The sequence below is a fragment of the Trichosurus vulpecula genome, chromosome 7 (genome assembly GCF_011100635.1).
Source record: "Trichosurus vulpecula isolate mTriVul1 chromosome 7, mTriVul1.pri, whole genome shotgun sequence".
In the NCBI taxonomy this organism is placed as follows: domain Eukaryota; kingdom Metazoa; phylum Chordata; class Mammalia; order Diprotodontia; family Phalangeridae; genus Trichosurus; species Trichosurus vulpecula.
Window position 1 is genome coordinate 132,452,988 of NC_050579.1, and position 20,610 is coordinate 132,473,597.

A 20,610-nucleotide genomic window follows, 5' to 3' on the forward strand; every position below is an offset into this window, starting at 1 on the left:
TAGCAGAAACAGAGATCTTAGAAATTAGCACTGTGCCTGGTACATAGTAGGTACTTAAAAATACCATTTTCTCCCTTTCCTCCTTTGCTACACTCTTCATTACACAGTGAGGAAACAAGCCCAACTGACTTACCAAAGGTCCCACAGTGAGTTAGTGGCACATTCACATTTCCTAACTCATAGTACAGTGTTCTTTTTCATACTGTCTCTGCCAATGTAAAAGCAGATGGAAGGAAGATGAAAATCAAAGAAAGCAGTGTCACACTGATGTCATTTTTATTACTGATGCAATCTTATCCTGTGCCCTCATCCCTGGCAGGCTCATCTGTCAAAAATCTACTGCCCATGTTGATAGTCCAGAGACAATTAAATATTAACTTCAAGTCTTCTGGTTCCCCAGGCAAAATGGAAAAGCACTTATATAGGCTCTTCTATTTGATGGTCTACATGTGCAGTGACAAGATTCCCAGAACTATTTCTCCTATAAGTTTCAGTTGGACCAATTAGCATCCTGTTGCTCTGCGCCATGATATAATTCCGTTATATGGGCTACCATATAAATGGCTGTCACTGATGTCTCAATTATGTAATGAGCTTGCTACCAAGGCTACCCACAGCCAAAGTTTATTTTCTACCTTTACTCTTATTTCCTAGTTGCTATCCCATCCGCTCCTCTCTGGCACCCACACTAAGTTCAAATAATTAATATAAGAGCAAAGTCATTTTGGTGCACCTGCCTGAGAAAAGCTGGCTTTTATTCTCACTTAGCCAAGATGAATTGCACCCAAAGTAGCAAATGTTAACCCATGGTATCCCCCTGCTTCTTGTCAATGAGATTATGATTACTTTTGAACATTAGTTACTTAGCTGCACCATAATAATTTTTTTTGTAGTTCAAGTCAGTTTCTCTTTGAATTCTAGGTCCCTTTTCTACCTAGTTCAAAACAGTGAAATTTTTTCTTTCAAGGTTAGAAATTGTTTCCTCATTGACGTAGGAATTAGTATGAAAGAGTGAGAAAAGCATGAAGGGGTCTTTAACAGATTTAATGGCCTCAAGGAACAGATGAGATATCCTTTTCCAATTGCTTAAAAAAATGTGTGGGGTGAGGTGGAGGGGTCACGATTTTGATATAAACTACTCCTGACATGGCAGTTACCTGTTCATTTGTAACGGGAAGAAACAATCATATCTTTCACTTTTATTGTCCATTTGACTTTTACAGTTATTGACCTGCAGTTTTTTCATGTATTTCACTTCAATTAAAATCTAATTTACTCTAATCCTGGCCTTATCACTAATTTACAGGATATGCCAGATTCCAAAATTGTACTTGTTGCTTTGCCAGGTAACATTCAGGGCCTTGCATCAACCAATTTTTATTGGTATGCTCCCTGGGTGATTTATTCTTACAATTGTTAACTTCGGGGACCTCAGTTGAAGCAGGGACAACAATTTGCAAGGCAGACAGGAAAGGACAGGCAAGAATAGCCCTCAGCAGGATTAGTCCTGGTGATGATGGGCAAAAGCAGGTGACTGCCTCTCTACTTCCAGAAGGCACAGCAAAAGAGCCTATTTCAATTATAATGATCTGGATGGGGAAGCGGTACTTGGTAATTTACCAAAGGCAAGAACATAATTTATAGACAGGCCTTTCTCCTTGTGATTTTTCTCTCCATCATAATGGATTTTAAGAGAAGGAAACCATAGAAAATTATGTCTAAGTCACCATTGTAAAAATAAAGATAACTGAAATTTTTGACCAAAGAATATTCTACTGCAGGAAGCATACATCAGCCAGAATGATAATATTGTCTTGGGAATAATTAGAACAACAGTCAGATGAAAAATTACATTTTTGACTCCATACTAATTTGTAAAAAACAAACCCAAAACCCAGTAATAGTAAGTCATGGACCATTTGACCAACTGGGCTCTAAACTTCCAAGTCACATTGTAAGGACAGAAAAACTAATTATGAAAGATAAAAAAGTACTGATGGATGAATCTTAAAAAATATTCCTTCCACATGGGAAATAATTTCTGGACACAGTAGGTTAATGCATAACCTTTAAGAATAAAACATTAATCAAATATTCTTTGAGGGAATAGGGATTTATAGAGCAATTTACAGGGTATGAATAAACAGTAAAAATGTACTGCATTTGTTTGACAGGTGTGAGGAGGAACTTAATTTCATTTCATTGAACAATGCTGAAGTTTTGTTCTTCGCCCCCTTTTACTGGGGAGTGCAAAGAATGACAATACTTGTTTTAAAGTCCCCAAGGTAGACATCACTCTGAAAGGCAGTGTGGCGCTTGCTTACCTCTCACAGCGTGGTCCTGTGTACCCAGCAGGGCATTCATCACATATCAATCCCCGACTCCAGTCTAAGTGGCACGTTGGACTGAAACTATGTTGTTGTAGTTGTTGTTGGGTGAGAACAAGGACAAAGAAGAAACAGAGAGACAAAATCATTAGCGGCAGAGTTTTCATCCCTCTTCCCACGGGACAACAGGGGATGGGTAGGTCATCGTGGGCTCACAGATGGAGATTAGAGTCTAGCCAATAGAGGACAAAATGGTATTGCTATTTCTGCAGACACGAATATAGCACAGTGGAGGGCAGTATCCCTATGACATGTTATTATGTGACTAGACTCAGCTGAGTCCGTGATCACCAATAACAAGCAGGAATGTACAGCTGCCTTTTTAGGGACCTTCAAGGCCTGAAAAAACACAAGGCCATAGATTTTTCTCACTAGCTAAATCCCTTTGAACACCAAGTGGTGCAGTTTGATTTATTAGATATTTTGGACAACTCTGTCTATGTGATATAATGTGTTGTATGGTGGGGGGAGGGGTGGGAGGGTGTCTCTTGTACCAGCATTCTCTGTGTACATGTAAAAATGTTTATAAATTCACTCTCATACATGTGCATTCAGAACTAGGAAATATTTTTAAGAGAGATTAAGGGGGCATTTCTGCCTTAAGTTTTAATAAATTGAATATTGGAAATAGAGCTATTAATCTTTCTCCCATCCTCTTTTTCCTTAAATAGATTTATTCTTATTTTTTATGTGACAGGACAATTCAATAACAACTGCATGGCTCAATGGCTTAAAGAAATGACTTTAAACTCAGAACTAAATCACAATCTTAGTTTTGCCTCTGATTCTTTGGGTGAACTTAAATAACATCTTAATATTTCTGCTCCGAAGATGGCGGCTGGTAAGCACGGACTAGAGTGAGCTCCGTACCCAAGTCCCTCCAAAAACCTATAAAAATGGCTCTGAACCAATTCTAGAACGGCAGAACCCACAGAACAGCAGAGGGAAGCAGGGCTCCAGCCCAGGACAGCCCGGATGGTCTCTGGGTGAGCTCTATTCCACACGGAGCTGGGAGCTGGGAGCTGGGAACTGGGAACGGAGTGGAGCAGAGCCCAGCCTGAGCGGCGTGGACGATCCAGACCGGAAGCCGGGCGGAGGGGGCCCTAGCGCCCTGAATATGTGAGCTGCGGCAGTTACCAGACCCCTCGACCCACAAACACCAAAGACTGCGGAGAAGGTTAGTGGGAAAAGCTGCGGGAGTGGAAGGAGTTCGCGGTTCGGCTTCCAGCCCCGGGGGCAGCGGAGGTGGGGCAGCTACAGCTGTTGTTACTTCCGGCTCCAGGCCCACCTGGTGGGAGGAATTAAGTGGCGGATCGCAGCAGGGGTGCACAGCCTGCCGAAGATCTGAGCCCAGTCTGGACTGGGGGTCCTTGGGGAAGGAGGAGTGCTGCTCTGACAGAGCTGGCACCTCCCCCCCAAACGTAGAACATAGAACTCTGTAATCTACAAGCAGTCATACCCCACTGAAAAACTCAAGGGTCAAGTTAGTTAGTTGGGAATATGGCCAGGACGCGAAAACGCGCCCAGATTCAGTCTCAGACTTTGGATTCTTTCTTTGGTGACAAAGAAGACCAAAACATACAGCCTAAAGAAGACAACAAAGTCATAGAGCCTACAACCAAAGCCTCCAAGAAAAACATGAACTGGCCCCAGACCATAGAAGAACTCAAAAAGGATTTGGAAAAGCAAGTTAGAGAAGTAGAGGAAAAATTGGGAAGAGAAATAAGAAGGATGCGAGAAAACCATGAAAAACAAGTCAATGACTTGCTAAAGGAGACCCAAAAAAATACTGAAAATTACACTGAAGAAAACAACACCTTAAAAAATAGACTAACTCAAATGGCAAAAGAGCTCCAAAAAGCCAATGAGGAGAAGAATTCCTTGAAAGGCAGAATTAGCCAAATGGAAAAGGAGGTCCAAAAGACCACTGAAGAAAATACTACTTTAAAAATTAGATTGGAGCAAGTGGAAGCTAGTGAATTTATGAGAAATCAGGATATTATAAAACAGAACCAGAGGAATGAAAAAATGGAAGACAATGTGAAATATCTCCTTGGAAAAACCACTGACCTGGAAAATAGATCCAGGAGAGATAATTTAAAAATTATTGGACTACCTGAAAGCCATGATCAAAAAAAGAGCCTAGATACCATCTTACAGGAAACTGTCAAGGAGAACTGCCCTGATATTCTAGAGCCACAGGGCAAAATAGAAATTGAAAGAATCCATCGATCGCCTCTGCAAATAGATCCCAAAAAGAAATCTCCTAGGAATATTGTTGCCAAATTCCAGAGCTCCCAGATCAAGGAGAAAATACTGCAAGCAGCCAGAAAGAAACAATTTGAGTATTGTGGAAACCCAATCAGAATAACCCAAGATCTGGCAGCTTCTACATTAAGAGATTGAAGGGCTTGGAATGCGATATTCCGGAGGTCAATGGAGCTAGGATTAAAACCTAGAATCACCTACCCAGCAAAACTGAGTATCATGTTCCAAGGCAAAATATGGACTTTCAATAAAATAGAGGACTTTCAAGCTTTCTCAGTGAAAAGACCAGAACTGAATAGAAAATTTGACTTTCAAACACAAGAATCAAGAGAAGCATGAAAAGGTAATCAAGAAACGGAAATTGCAAGGGACTTACTAAAGTTGAACTGTTTTGTTTGCATTCCTACATGGAAAGATGATGAGTATGATTCATGAGACCTCAGTATTAGGGTAGTTGAAGGGAATATGCATATATATATATGCATATATATATATGTTTAAGTATATATATAAGTGAATGTGTATGTATGTATGTATCTATGTGTATATGTATGTATGTGTATGTATGTGTTTATATAGATATGTAAAAGAGAGAGAGCAGACACAGGGTGAGTTGAGGATGAAGGGAAGATATCTAAAAGAAATAAAATGAAATTAAGGGATGAGAGAGTAACATACTGAGAGAGGGAGATAGGGAGAGATAGAATGGGGTGGATTATCTCGCATAAAGGTGGCAAGAGGAAGCAGTTCTTTGGGAGGAGGGGAGAGGGCAGGTGAGGGGGGAATGAGTGAACCTTGCTCTCATCAGATTTGGCCTGAGGGGGAATACCATACATACTCAGTTGGGTATCTTACCCCACAGGAAAGAAGAGGGAGGAAGATAAAAAAAAAATAAAAGGTGGGGGGATGATGGAGTGGAGGACAGATGGGGGTGGAGGTAATCAAAACAAACACTTTGGAAAGGGGACAGGGTCAAGGGAGAAAATTCAATAAAGCGGGATGGGTTGGGAAGGAGCAAAATGTAGTTAGCCTTTCACAACATGAGTATTGTGGAAGGGTTATACTAATACATGTGTGGCCTAGGTTGAATTGCTCAACTTCTTAGGGAGGGTGGGTGGGAAGGGAAGAGGGAAGGGAATTTGGAACTCAAAGTTTTAAAATCAGATGTTCAAAAACAAAAAAACTTTTTGTATGCAACTAAAAAATAAGATACACAGGCAATGGGGCGTAGAAATTTATCTTGCCCTACAAGAAAGGAAGGGAAAAGGGGATGAGAGGGGAGGGGGGTGATAGAGGGGAGGGCTGACTGGGGAACAGGGCAACCAGAATATACGCCATCTTGGAGTGGGGGGGGAGGGCAGAAATGGGGAGAAAATTTGTAATTCAAACTGTTGTGAAAATCAATGCTGAAAACCAAATATGTTAAAGAAATAAATTGCATTTAAAAAAAAATATTTCTGCTCCAATCTCTAATAATATTTTAAAAAATAATCTTTGGATTTACCCCCAGGGCAACGTTGCCATGTTTAAATCATGAAATTATTTTTAGCTAAGACAAAATATTGTGTAAAGATTTAAGTAATTAAAATGGAAGATTATCTTTAAAAGACAATTCAGGATTATAAAAAAAAATCACAAGAATCAGATTGAGAAGAAGCAGGTAGAGGTATACAGTCTACTGACTGGAAGCTCTGAGTGCTACTAAAAAGCTACACAGGCTTCATTAATGATAGTAAACAACAGAAATGAAAAATGAATATGTAGATATTTCAATGGACCCATGACCACATCAGCGGGAATATACTCTCTCAAATGGCAGAGAATGCATTCCATCTATGCCTTTTTATCCTGTGCAAATTCTTGTCAATGACCTCTCATAAATCCTCCACAAGGCTCCTTTCAGTGTACTGGTCTTTCTCTAGATTTGCAGACTTTGAGTGGGTTCAAACAAAGCACACAGATTTTTCATTGGTTACCTCTCGTTCCCATTATATGATTGGTCTACCTCCTTTACTGGTCATATATATTTCTAACCTTTTACTTCCATTTACCTGCACAATTCTTCATTGATAATATGCTGAACTTATGCTCACCATGTGCCTTCAGTGACATGCACATTGGAGCCTGTGATATTTCCTGATTCAGACTTAGGTATTCATATGTATATATGTGTGTGTGCATGTACATATACATATATACATATATATGTGTGTGTATATATATATATGTATATATATCTCACTATCAGGTATCTATTGGTATTAAAAAGATGGCTTTTTATTGTAGAGAGGACAGTTAGGGTTATTAATAGTACTGATGAATTTCCAAAGACAATTTAGCCCGCCCGTCTTTTCCCATCAATTCTTGTCCTAGTTCATTGGCCCTCTACAGAGCCTGTCCAAGATATAATGATGGACTAGCCGAATGGGCTGTCCATCAAATTGCTTACTACAGTCTAGACAAGAGGCATTCTTCATTACTTGGTTTTCCTTTGTGAACAGCTAGGTAAAATATTTTAGAATAATTAGGAGCCTCATTCAGGAGCTGTCACAATGCTCTGGAGTTTGGTGCAGTCAGCACAATGTCACCTGCAAACGGGAACATCTGGGAGACCTGACCATCCATCAGGAATCACACTTCCATTTATATTCTGCTGTTTGGACATTTTTCATGACAATGGTGAGCACCTTTCATTAGCATGCATTATTTCTCATTTGATATTTATAAGCAGTCATTGAACACATTTATCTCTTTTGTGTCTCTCAAGGAAGTTTGGATGACTTAAAAATGTACATGTGAGCCATCTTATTGGAGAAAAGCCTTTACAATGGAGTTTTTGCTTTGCCCAATTAAATGATTTTATATTCAAGAACCAATAAGCAGTGTGATCTCGCATTCTCTCCATCTTTGTTAGCTGTATGGCTGTAAAGATGTGGCCTGCTCAATTATATAGTATGCAAAAGACTGTTCCCTTTCTCATACCTTCATCAAAGATGACCTTTTGGAATACTCCTGAAAAAACATACATATATGCACATATATACATATATATATATGTTTGTGTGTGTGTGTATGTATGTATACACACACACAAACATATATATTTTTACCATATCTTGAGAGCTGAAGTCTCAATAGCCTCAAAACTATGTTTAGTCTAGCACAGACTCTCTCTGGGTAGACTTTATCTAGTTCAGTTGCTGTTCTCATCTTTGCTTTCTTTCTCAGTATTTCTGTTTCCTCATCCAGTGTATCAGTGGCTATTAATTAGAGTTCAAACATGGTGACTCCACTGTCATTAATGGACAGAATAGTTATAATAATCTTGAAAAATAGATTATATTTTTCATTTGTTTGTTATACTCTTTCCATTTTCACCCTTAACTACTTTTGGGATGATGTGACTTAAATGGATTTCCCACCATCCTTTCTTTAAAAATTTTTGCTACTTTGAAAGATGGTACTGCTTATTATCTTCTATCAACTACCTGCATATGATTTAATATCCAAATCTATATTTTAAATCAGTGTTGCCCTGAGTTGTCAAATCTGTACTTGGTAAGAATATCAAGTTTTTCATTGGTGATAATTTCTTCTGAGGTCTGGTGGGTTTTTTTTGCCTATTTTCATTTTTTTTGACTCAACAGCATGTTTAAATAGGTTATATTGAAGTCATTTTAATTGCACACCAAATCTTCTTCTCATTTTTATTCTTTCTTCTAATTTGGTATTGATTTTGATCTCTGCTTTAAACAAGTCAATTGACAGATTGTGCACAGCTGATTCAGGAATGATTTCCAAAGCACTAACTGGTCATTTCCTATTTGTTAAGTTAGAATTCATTTCATTTTTGCGATGTCATTGGATTATCTCTATGTCTAGCACTTCTTGTCCATCTTTTCGAAGAAAGTATTCATGGTGGAAAAGCCTCCACTTTTGTGGAGATGCAACTTGGCAAGTGCTTCTGTAGGTGCTTGTGGCCCCTGTCTACTCAGTGCCCATAGACACTGAAGATCCAGAAAATAAAGTTCCCCTCACCAAGGACCTTGACACTCCCAGTGATTCAACATTAAAATGTATATGGTTTTATTCATGGAAATGACACCAAAGATGGTACACTACCATTTGTTTTGCTGATGAACCCTAAGGATAATAGGACCTATCCATCTGACCTGCACCTGAAACCTCTTTTCTAAGGATCCCCCCCTCAGAATGTGGTTTCCTTCAGAATAGTCTAGCTTTCTTATTTGTGTCTTCAACACTTAGCACAGTGCTTAGTAACTGCTTAAAAGTTGATTTTTTTCATTCATCTATTCAGCTTCTACAGTCTAAACCTCTTCATGCTCTTTAGTTTCTTTCTTGTGGGCCATATCAATCAATAAACATTTATTATGCACCTACTATGTGCCTGGCACTGTGCTAAGCATTGAGGATACAAAAAGAGGCAAAAGACAGTCCCTGCCCTCAAGGAACTTATAATCTAATGGAGGAGACAAAATACTACACACACACCACACACATACTCACACAGGGCAAGCAAGATATACAGGATAAATAGGAAATAATTAACAGAAGGAAGGCACTGGAATTAATAGGGATTGGGGAAGGCTTCCTGTAGAAAGTGGGATTTTAATTGAGTCTTAAAGAAGCCAGGAAAATGACTAGGTGGAGCAGAGAAGAGAGAGCATTTCTGGGCATAGGGGACAGCCAGAGAAAATGCTCAGAGAGAAGAGATGCACTGTCTTGTTCACGAAAAAACCCAAGAGGCAAGTGAACTGGATTGAGAAGTACATTTTGGGGAGGAAGTGTAAGAAGACTGGAAAGCGGGGAGGGGGCTACCCCCTCTAGGAACAGACAGATAATATATAGCTTGTACTATGGTATACATATGGCACACATAGTTCAAGAAGCATTCATGTGGTGGGAAGGGGAAGGAGTACTTTTCCAGTAAAGTGGCAATTATCATTCCAATGATATCATTCTGACTAATGTCATTCACAACAGTAGTTTCAAGACACTGGTGTATTAAGTGGTCTGAGCACACACTGTTGTACTCATGGAGGTAAACAGTAGGCAGGATGGGGAATGGAAGATTTTCTTCTTAAGTCAATCACAGAATTGCTAGCATTTACTGATTTGAAAGGGAGAATTTGGCCTGAACATCCACAGGCTCCAATACTGAAAGTTGGCTCCTTATGTTCTTCTAAACTTAGTATATAGTATAGGAGTTGTAATTAGGTTAGATCTGGGTTCAAATTCCACTCCTGACTAGTTATCTATCAGTCAACAAGCATTTATTAAGTACCTCCAGGTACTATGCAACATGCTGGGGATGTTTACATTCTATTGTGGAAGAGAGTGTGGACAAAGATGGGTATATGAAAAATAGAATTAAATAGATACATGGTAATTTGGGTGCCAGATCTGCAGAGATCAGGACAGATTTTATGTTGGAGGTAGCACCTAAGCTGAGTTTTGAAGAAAACTTGGGGTTCTAAGAGTTTTAGGTGAGGAGACAGTACATCTAAGGTATGGGGAACAGCCAGTGAAAAGCCATAGAGATGAGCAATGGAGGATCAAGAATGAGAAAAAAAAACAAGAGCCAGTTTTGCTAGATTGTGAATTGTGGGAAGGGGAATACCATGTATTAAAGCTACAAAGATAAAATGAAGTCACAGAGGGAGAGGAATTTATGTTTTGTGCTAGAGATGCTAGGGAGCCACTGGGGTATATTCAGCAGGAGGACAGGATCAGACTTCTGCTAAAGGAAAATAATTTTGACATCTGTGTAGAGGATGGATTGTCATAGAGATTTTAAGCCGGGAGAACAAATAGAAATATATAGCAACACTAAAGGTGAGAAGTGGGGGGGGCCCTTGAACTACAGTGATGGTTGTTGCTTCAGTAGAAAGAAGGGGTCAGAAATTGTATAAGAAGAAACAAGATGTGGCAACTGCTTAAAAATGTGGGGTGAGTGACAAGTCAAGGATAACACTGATTCTTCAAACTTGTATGAATGTGGAAGGATGGTCTGGCCCTCAAAAGAAACAGGCAAGAATGAAAGGGGAGGGGTATAAGAAAAGGTGAGGTCTGTTTTAGACATAATGAATTAGAAATGCCTCCAGGAAGGCAATTTGAAATGTCCCATAGGCAACTGGTGACACAGGACTGGAGTCATCTTAGCTATGCGACTGGGGGTCCCTTAAGTGTCAGAGTCTCACTTTCTTATCTATAAAATTGGGATAACAATACTTTTAATATCTAGCTCATAGGTTTTTTGTAAAGCTCATGGATAACATTTGTAAAACAAATGTCAACTTCTTAAACTACTGAATAACACATTATCACATCATTATAAACTTATTACATTCTCATCTTTTTGATAGGGTTCGAAGAGAAATGGTTCCAAGACAAGTGACTCTCTTGCTATTATTTCTTTACATTTAATGGTCTATAAACTTGTACTATTGGACAAGAAATGTTTTTGTATTTAAAAAAAGTATTGGGGCAGCTAGGTGGCACAGTGAGTAGAGCACCGGCCCTGGAGTCAGGAGGACCCGAGTTCAAATTTGACCTCAGACACTTGACACATTTACTAGCTGTGTGACTGTGGGCAAGTCACTTAACCCCAATTGCCCTGCCTTCCCCTCTCCAAAAAAAGTATTAGGATGTAAGATTATTTTGTTATTTCAGTAAAAAAAAAATCCTTGATACAACTCAGGAAGCAGACAGGACTATAAAAATGATATGTGTCTGTACACATTGACTCCCTGATAGAATATAAGCTCCATGAGTGTAGGAATTATTACATTTTAATCCTTGTATCCTCAGTGCTTGGCACATAGCAGGTATTCAACAAATGATTACTGATTGTACCTAAGGATTAATGTTAAGATTCCTTTGTCTTACGTGATATTGATTCATAAATCTAGAACTTGAAAGGACTTCAGTGGTTACCTAATATAATGCTCCCATATTACAGAAACTAAGGATTTTTAAAAAAATTATTTTTAATTTATAGAATAAAACAAGCATTTCCATAACAGTATAATAAGAAAGATGATTGCACATGAAACTGCAAATCTGCTATGTACAATTTCCTTTTAAATATGTCACAAAGTTATCATATAAATTTTTTTCTTTTTTCTATTTTTTTCTTCTACCCTTCCTTCCCCACCCTAGAGATGGCTACCATTAGACACAAATAGACATATATATGTAAAATGATTCTATACATACTTCTCTTTATCAGTTCTTTCTCTGGATGCAGAGAAAGACATCTTTCTTGATATGTCTTTTGTAGTTAATTTGGGTATTTATACTAATCAAAATAACTTATTCTATGAAAGTCATTCTTAAAACAATATTGCTGTTACTGTATTTTCGCCAGGCCATACTGCTTCTTCTAACCTACTCGATATACTCTAAAAACCAAACTGGACTATGCCTTGTCTCCAATAAACACTCTATGCTTTCCTCTGAATTTTGCCAGTGCCTTTCCTTATACTTGGAATTTTGTACTACACCCCTTCAACCTCCAGCATCTCCTTCAGAAAGTGTTACCTGATTGTCTCTAGCCGACAATGACTTTTCTCCCCTTAAATTTCACATAACACTTTTATATATTCATGTATAATTTTGTATTCAGTTATTTGTGTGTATGTTATATAATCTCTACTTAACTATAAGCTGCTTGGGGGCAGGGACCATGTTTTTAGTCAGACATTGTATCTGACCAAGTTTCCTGAATAGTGCTTTAGCCATTTTAGGAGGCAGTGTGACAGATTATGTGGAGTGTCAGACCTGTACCTAGGTTCAAATCTACCCTTAGATACTTACTCTAGGAAAGTCACTTAAACTCTCTCAGCCTTGCTTATCTTATCAGTAAAATAATGCAAGCACTATTGAATACTTGTAGCTTTTTCTTGTTGAGGAGACCAAATATGATAATGTATAAGATTCTTTGCGAACTTTAAAGGCTATGTAAGTGTCAGCTCTTCTAAATGTTACTTAATTTGAATGGAATTGGTTTTGTCACTTCTATGATATTCATACGTTACCAAGGACAAAATGATAATGAAATGTTTTAGTGAAGGTCAGATACGCTAAATGGCAAATGTGTTAGTCAGTGGATTGGGGTTTGAATCCTGGCCCTGTAACTTAAAGATTTTTTGTGATTTTGGGTAAATCGCTTAACATTTCTGATCATTTGGACCAAATAATCTCAAAGTTTCTTTCCAGCTTCAAGTTTATGAGCTCAGGAGTCTCTTTTTAAAAGATGAAGAAGTTGAAGCCCAGGGGATGAAGTCATTAGCCCAAGGTCCCAGACTTACTTAGTAGCAAAGCTAAGACTAGAATGTAGTTCCCAAACTTCCAGGGAAGGGATATTTCCATAAACACTTTACTGTTGCTGAAATATTTATGGAATGCTATTAGTGAAGTATATTTCAGATTCCTAATTACTTTTCATAGGAAACTCTAAAGCATTCCAGTAAGAATTTAAACCTTTCAGGAAAGGGTCTGGTTTGCCAGGCTTTACAAAATCAAACATTAACATCAACTCCTATTTATAAATTTCTTTACACATTTCAAAGTCACATACATTCATTTTTTAAAAAAATCTTCCTATGAGTAGAGGAGCAGACATCTCCATTTTATAAATAAGGAAACTGAGACTCCTAGGAAAAGATAGACTGGAATCCAGGTATTCACTCCACTATTCCAAACTGCTGGCCTACAACTAGTGATGAGAAATAACCGATTTAAAGCTTTTACAAATATGAAAATTGGACAGGATGCATTTAAACAAAGCCACTCAGCCTAGGAAATTCAGCTCTATAGAAACTGAGAAACCACTCCCCCTACTACTGAAATTGTAGTCATCTCCAGGGTGGAATATGACATTTCCCTAGCAGTGAAAATAATAATACTCACAGAGGGAGAAAGAAAGGAGATAATCATGAGTGAGGATAATTTCCCCAGCGAATTTAGGCTGAAAAATGGAGTGACTTTGACTTTGGATTTGGCCAGAATATGCAGCTCACTGTGCTGGGACAGGAAGAGGCAGAGCAGGGAGATTGCTGGTGATTACATAGCCATTCCAGAGAAGTGTCACTTAAGGCTCATTGGCAAGCTCAGGGGGAAAGAGTGCCACTTCCTGGATTACCAACTAAAATGCCATGTAGGACTCAGGAGCTCCTGGCTCACAAGGCACTTTCTTCAAATGCTGAAAAGTAACAGGTGGCACCTTGGTGGATTTTGGTGTGACTCCAAACTGGGAAGGATCAGCCAATTCCCTACTCCGCCTCCATCCCTGACAAATGATGAGGTCAGGGGAGAAGAGGTATCTTTAATGTAGAAAATGCTCTTTTTTAAAATTAGCAACAGAATTCTGTTTTTATTATTCAGGTAGATCCATTTAGAAGTTTGTATACAAATCAAATTGCATCCAAATGCAATTAGTATGCACATGTATAACCTATATCTGATTGCTTACAGTCTCAGGGAGGGGGAAGAGGAAGGAGGAAAGGAGGGATAGAATTTGGAACTCTAACCTTTAAACAAAATTATTAAAAAATGAAACTAGTAAAGAGTGTTTGATGAAGTGTTGTCAGCTGCAGCATATGATAAATAAGGAACCATGAAGAAAAGGAGTAAAAAATGCCATCAGAGAAAAATGATTCTTTTATAATAAAAGAAGATAAGCTGGTCAAGTGGGTGGTAAGAATGAGGGCTGGACAGCCCATGGGCTCCAAAGATAGAATAAAGAGAACTGGTTCTGCAGAACACTTGGCTTTAAATTTTGCTTCTGACATTTACTACTTTAGAGACCTTAGGCAAGTCACACAGCTTTGCTGAGGCTTAATTTCCTCCTCTTGAAGGCCTTTAAGGCCTCTTCCAATTCTAGATTTGGCATTGCATCACCCTGCCCTAGTACTGGTAAGATGAAGGGAGGATGGAATTAAGAATGTTGGGTGGACAGTGGACCTGTGGGAGTACAAAGACAAGAACCTGGATGGCCAGGTTATGACCTACCTCCTTGTAAGGAACATTCCCAATTGTGATACAGATCACAGGTCCATTTGAATATTTAAATTTTATGAAGACTTCAGCATGAGCTTGGGATTCTTCCATATTTTAATCCAAAATGCAAACTAAAATCTTACCTGTCCCTCAAGTCTCATGCAATGCCCACTTTGTGCATTGGAAGAACAGAGAAGTCTTAGTGGTCTGATTGGAAGAACCTCTATGACCCAAATGTGTCTTTCAACTCTTCACAATGGATTGAAATGAATAATGATAATAGCTGACAGTCCATATAGTGCTTTAAGGGTTGCTTAATGCTTTCTATAATTTTATTCCCATTATACAGATGAGGAAGCATAGGCTTAGAGATAGTGACTTGGTCATGCTAATATAGTTAGTAAGTATAATTAAAAGACTACTGTGTACCTGGCACCATACTGGATAGCTGTATCCATTATAATTCTATCTATAATAGCTATCTGTCATTATCTATCATATATATCATTCTATGTTCAATCACATTCTGAGTTTATAGGATCATATAATTTTTGTAGGAGGGGACTTTGAGATCATCTAGTTCAAGTCACTCATTTAACAAATGAGTAAACTGAGGCCCAGGAAGTTTAAGTGACACCACAGAGATGGTCAATAGAAAATTGAAACCCATATTATCTGACTCCAAACCCAACTTTAAGACCAAGAGAATGTTCCTCTGCCCAGAACAATTATCTTCCCCACTTAATGAGTACTGAAAGAAATTTCTAGTTTAAAGTATCAAGGGGTTGATTGTTCTTATAATAAAGGTCAAAGACTTTGTGTTTCTTCCATTCTGGTTGGTTATTGGTTGGTGGTTGTCTTTCATTCTTGAAGATGACCAAAATGACATCACTATGTTAGAGTCAAGTTACAATGCATCCAACTGTGGCGATACCACAGGTTGGGCACAAATAGTCGATGTAAACATTTGGGGTGGATTCTCTAAATCTACACATCTTGCATTTCTTTTGAGATACTTCCATTCTGCTTCGCTCATAGAGCATAGCACCCTTCTCTGATAATAAAGGTCAAGGACTTTGTATCTCTTCTCTATACTCAAGCTGTATGAAGTTGAACATTCAGTAAAAATGGGAAAAAAAACCACCCCGCAAAATCTGAGTACTTCTTTGTATATACTCAGGCACTTTTGTCACGTTGTAGATAGAGAAATGGACTTGGAGACAGTGAGCTCTAGGTTCAAATACTGCTGCAGATACTTATTGTGTGACTATGCAAGTCACTTCACCTCTGATTCAGTGTCCTCACCTGGGAAATGGGGATAATAATAGTGCCTGTTTCATAGGGTTTTCTTGTAAGGATCAAAAGCTATAACACATATAAAATCCTTTGCAAACCTTAAGCCACTTTATAAATGCTAGCTGCTAATATTATTATTGATATTACATAATGCTAAATGTTCAGATATTTTAATATCTACATTTTGGACCAAGCTTTTGCAACTTTGTTTGAAGTTGTAGATGTAATAATTTATCCATTTATCTCTACAGTAGATATACATCATCTCTGAGAGGGCTACAAAAATAGTGGACACTTGTAAACGATTGATGCAGATGATGCACATATGAGTACGTAAGCAGGGCTTTGCTTTGAGCACGCCACATCATCTAAGATGGAGAGACCAGTTTCCAGACGTGCAAAGCCAAGTCCTGATTACATATGAAACTAAAATATGTGTTTGTCTATATATATCTATTTTGCAATAATTATGTCTATCAATCCCCATATGTATGTGCATGATTTATGTAGCAATATTATCTAAGAAACTTGGAACCAAAGTGTTTTTGTTTTCTATGATTTATGTGCATGGATTAAATAGATAAATCACCCAGGAAAATCTATTACTAGACAGTATACATGCAATCACAGGTTATGACAACTTTTCAACCTTTTGACCAATCTGAGATAGCTTTTGTTCCACTATAGTCTGGTCTGTGAATGAATTGGAAAAAGACTTTGCATTCCTTAAATCTTGAAATTATTGCTTTAGCAGTAATAGTACAAAATGAACAGTTTTAAACAGAATAGTTTGCTTTATTTATTATATGTTTTCATTTATCTTTAGTTGAAAAACACCTTCCATACTTTTAGATTCTTATATGCAAATAAAATATCTATACAACAGCCATTTTCTAAGCATTTTTAATTAAAATCCTTCTTACAATTGTAATCACATAGTTTCTAAGAACCACTGGTTTGGGCAGTGAAAATTTACAAACTCAACTTCCTTTTTTATAGATAGAAAAATGTTATGTCTTCCCTTTTTATTTATGAAGAAATGTACTGTGATGTCTATTGATATTTTTAAAAAGTTGTTTATTCTAAGTCCAATTCCATTGGAGAAAATGAAAGTGAATTCAACAAAGGTCATGTAGTAGATACAATCCTTTGTAGTCAGGAAGACCTGAATCCGAATTCTACCTCAGATACGCATTAGCTAAGTGATTCTGGGCAAGTCACTTAACCCCTCTTAGTCTCTGTTCTCTCATTTGTAAAATGAGACTAATAAGTAAGAGCATTTATATCACACGGTTGCTTAAATGAGACAATACATGTAAAATGCTGAGCACTGAGATGAAATCATCAATAGATCTAATCACCTCATAGTATGGTTGTGAGGGTAAAGTGAGGCATATGTAAAACACCTTACAATGTTTTACATAGTTTAATGTCATTTATTATTATTATTATTATCTACTATATACATGCATGAAAAATCTTGTGCTAGTCATTGAGGAGGATACAGTAGACTGTAGCCTTAAGGCAGGGAGTGTCTTCAATTTTGTATCTGTATCCTTAGTGCTTAGTACTGGGCCTTGCACAAAGTAAGTGTTCAATAAATGTTTGTTGAATTGAACTTAATGACTAAGCTATAGACCATGAACCCTTCAGATGAAAAAAAAAAACCCAACATGTGAAAAAAATTGAATAATTATAGTGCTAAATAGAAGGCATAGGATTATTTTAATTTCTATCATTGCTGAGGGCACACCAAATTAAGAGACAAGTACTACTCAGAAAAAGAAACACAAGCACTTTCAGCATTGTTGTGCTCCAAGTATTATGCCTGCCCTGCTACCCAAATAATAAGGCATCAGAAACCATCTAGCAGCCATCCAAGAAATATGAGGGTAACCTGGAGAACTGATCTTAAAAAATCCCTTTTCTAGAGATGCCCCAAATTCTCTGGTGGAAAATGATGGGAAAACAAGGAATACCAGCAACTAACAGTTCTTAACATATAATCTGGGAACTTCTTGTTGCTATTATTAACATTTTGATGTGTATTTCAATATAATTGGCTTCCTCTGTACTGAGTATTCTATTTTAAGCATTTAAAAACATTATTCTGAGAAGGGTTCCATAGGCTTCACCAGACTGCCACAGGGAGTAACATGTGTTCATGACACAAGAAGTGGTTAGGAATCCCTGCGATAAGTTCTAATAAGTAGATTCTTTTATTGGAGATAAAGGTATTTGAGTGAATGTTATTCACAACAGTCCAACTAATGCTATTTCTTCTATAACAGATGGTCATTTTTATCTTTAATTGGAAACACTGAGTGGTTTGATTTGAAGGTTGTTTTGTTCCAGACCAGGAAATATACTCGTGGTGGTGATGCAAGTAAACATGGAAATTGTTGTTCACAAACCATCAGTTTAGAAATAATCTGAAATGAGGTATTTTTATAGCCAAAATTCTTTTGATTAGGTAAACTCAGACTAAAAGCTGTGCCACAATTTAGATGTCCCAAGGAATTTGCTTTTCTTCAGAAATTTTATGTGCCACTTGGAAAAATATTAGTAACTACTTAAAGTACTATATATATATACATACATATATAATAAACTACTTAAAGGCAATTGAATATTTCATTAAAATATTTAAGATGAAAAATAAATTCAGAATTGTAAGTTAATTTTACAATTACCAAAGTAATATATTTTTAAAAATAAAAAATCTCAATTCATTTGTACATATAGAAAAGAGGGAATAGAAATTTTTTTTGCCATTAACACTCCATTCCCCCTGACATACACACAACAACCGTAACACAATTTAGTAACTGTTTGTAAAAATAATGACATAGATAAGTCTTGCTACTTACTTATTAGATGGTATGTTTAATGGGCAGGCACAAGGCTGACAGTCATCAGTAGTTCCTTTAGTAGGATCACCATAGAAGCCAGGAAGACATCTATTGCAATATGGACCACCTGTGTGGTCTTTGCATCCCTAAGGGGGAAAATATGTTAGAGTTTATAATATAGGTGACAAAAACCATCAAACTAGAGTTCCAAATGGATCTATTAAATCACCTAGTCTGTAGCTTGGCAGGAAAAAATTAACTATTATGTACGTAATAGTTAATACTATAGCAGTAAAACAGTACAGACATGAAAATTAATATTCAACTTGGAAATGACAATTTTGTCACATTGATACCTTTTTCTTTAAAAAATTACATAAATTCATTATTTTCTTCCATTATACAAATTTCCATTTTATGCAGTTTTGATCATTTATATTAAGGCAATGAATTGGTTAGAGAGGGTTTACTTACTTGTAGACTTGAATAGAACATTTATTTAGATTATAACTCCACATTATAATGATGATTTCACTTATGTTTAGGCAGCTAGGTGGTGCAGTGGATAGAGCACTGGGCTTGGAATCAAGAAGACTCATCTTCATGAGTTCACATCTAGCCTCAGACATTTACTAGCTGTGTGACCCTGGGAAAGTCCCTTAACTGTGCCTCAGTTTCTTCATCTGTCAAATGAGTTGGAGAAGGAAACGGCAAACCACTCCAGTATCTTTGCCAAGAAAACTCCAAATGGGGTTATGAAGAATCGGACATTACTGAACAATAACAAAAACAATAGTTTTTATTGACAATGGAAGCCCAGACTATGTGCCTATATAAAATAAGTTTCTAGAGAAGTGGCACTTCATATTACCCATCTGAAAGTCAACAAGCCTTTAAGTCCTTATTACGTTCCAGGCACTGTGTTAACTGCTGGAAGCATCACTATCTTTTTAATCCTAAGTATGGTTTGCTAACAATTCTTTAATTATTTATGCAATGCTTTAACATGCTGAGGAGGAAAGGGAAAATTTTACTTGAGGAAACAGAAAATTTTAGATGCTTATAAAAATAAGGTGGGGATATGTAAAGAATGATGGAATATTGAAGTCAGAATCAGGACCTGGCAAAGATCAGTAATTTTTTTTAAGAAGCTAAATGAAAGCATTATGTTGTAATTCAATTTTTGCAGAAATTTATGCATTTCTGTGGTATTTGAGGTAATATATTTTAGAATCGGGATAAATCCTATTAACAAAAAGGAATTTTGTATGTTCTTAGTGGAGATCAAAATGTATGTGTTTTTGATAACACATAATCTTCAACTTGAGGTCACTAATGTACTCATTATTAAAGGCAGGAGAATTTCTAAAATAAAAACATCTTTTTAAAAATTTAATGCCTTTTATAGAGGTGCCTCCAAAGTTAAATTACAGTGCTGTATAACAAATTGTGTTTAGATGAAGGTTGACACCACCTTAGTATTTAATTGGACTATACAGGTCTAGAAACACTTCTGACATTGAAACTGGGTGTTTGGGAGATAGAAATGCTGCCTACCATTTTTAGTGCTGAAAAGCCCTCCTTGACTCATTCATCTCCACATTTAGGTTGGGAATTTATGGCTCATGGTTCATTGGGCATAGCATTATGGCAATAGGCAGGGGTGGGAGAAGCTTTTTCTTTTTTGGATTTGTTCCTTCTAACCTCCTTTTCAAGTGTTCAAAATTAGCCCTCATGTCTAGAGCAAAAGCCAATAAACTTGTAGGAGAGAATGGCCACTTAGG

The 20,610-nt window shown here is 37.2% G+C and overlaps 1 protein-coding gene across 7 annotated transcripts in view; it reads right to left on the bottom strand.

Moving 5' to 3' along the window:
* LAMA2 (laminin subunit alpha 2) overlaps positions 1-20,610 on the bottom strand; it is a 777,226-nt gene that overhangs the window by 274,195 nt on the left and 482,421 nt on the right. For all 7 annotated transcript variants that reach the window (XM_036766214.1, XM_036766215.1, XM_036766213.1 and 4 more), the window contains 2 exons: positions 18,845-18,972; positions 2,325-2,411 (listed from right to left, as the gene is read on the bottom strand). In XM_036766214.1, the coding sequence (XP_036622109.1) occupies positions 2,325-2,411; positions 18,845-18,972 (215 nt within the window). The remainder of the gene's footprint in view (positions 1-2,324; positions 2,412-18,844; positions 18,973-20,610) is intronic.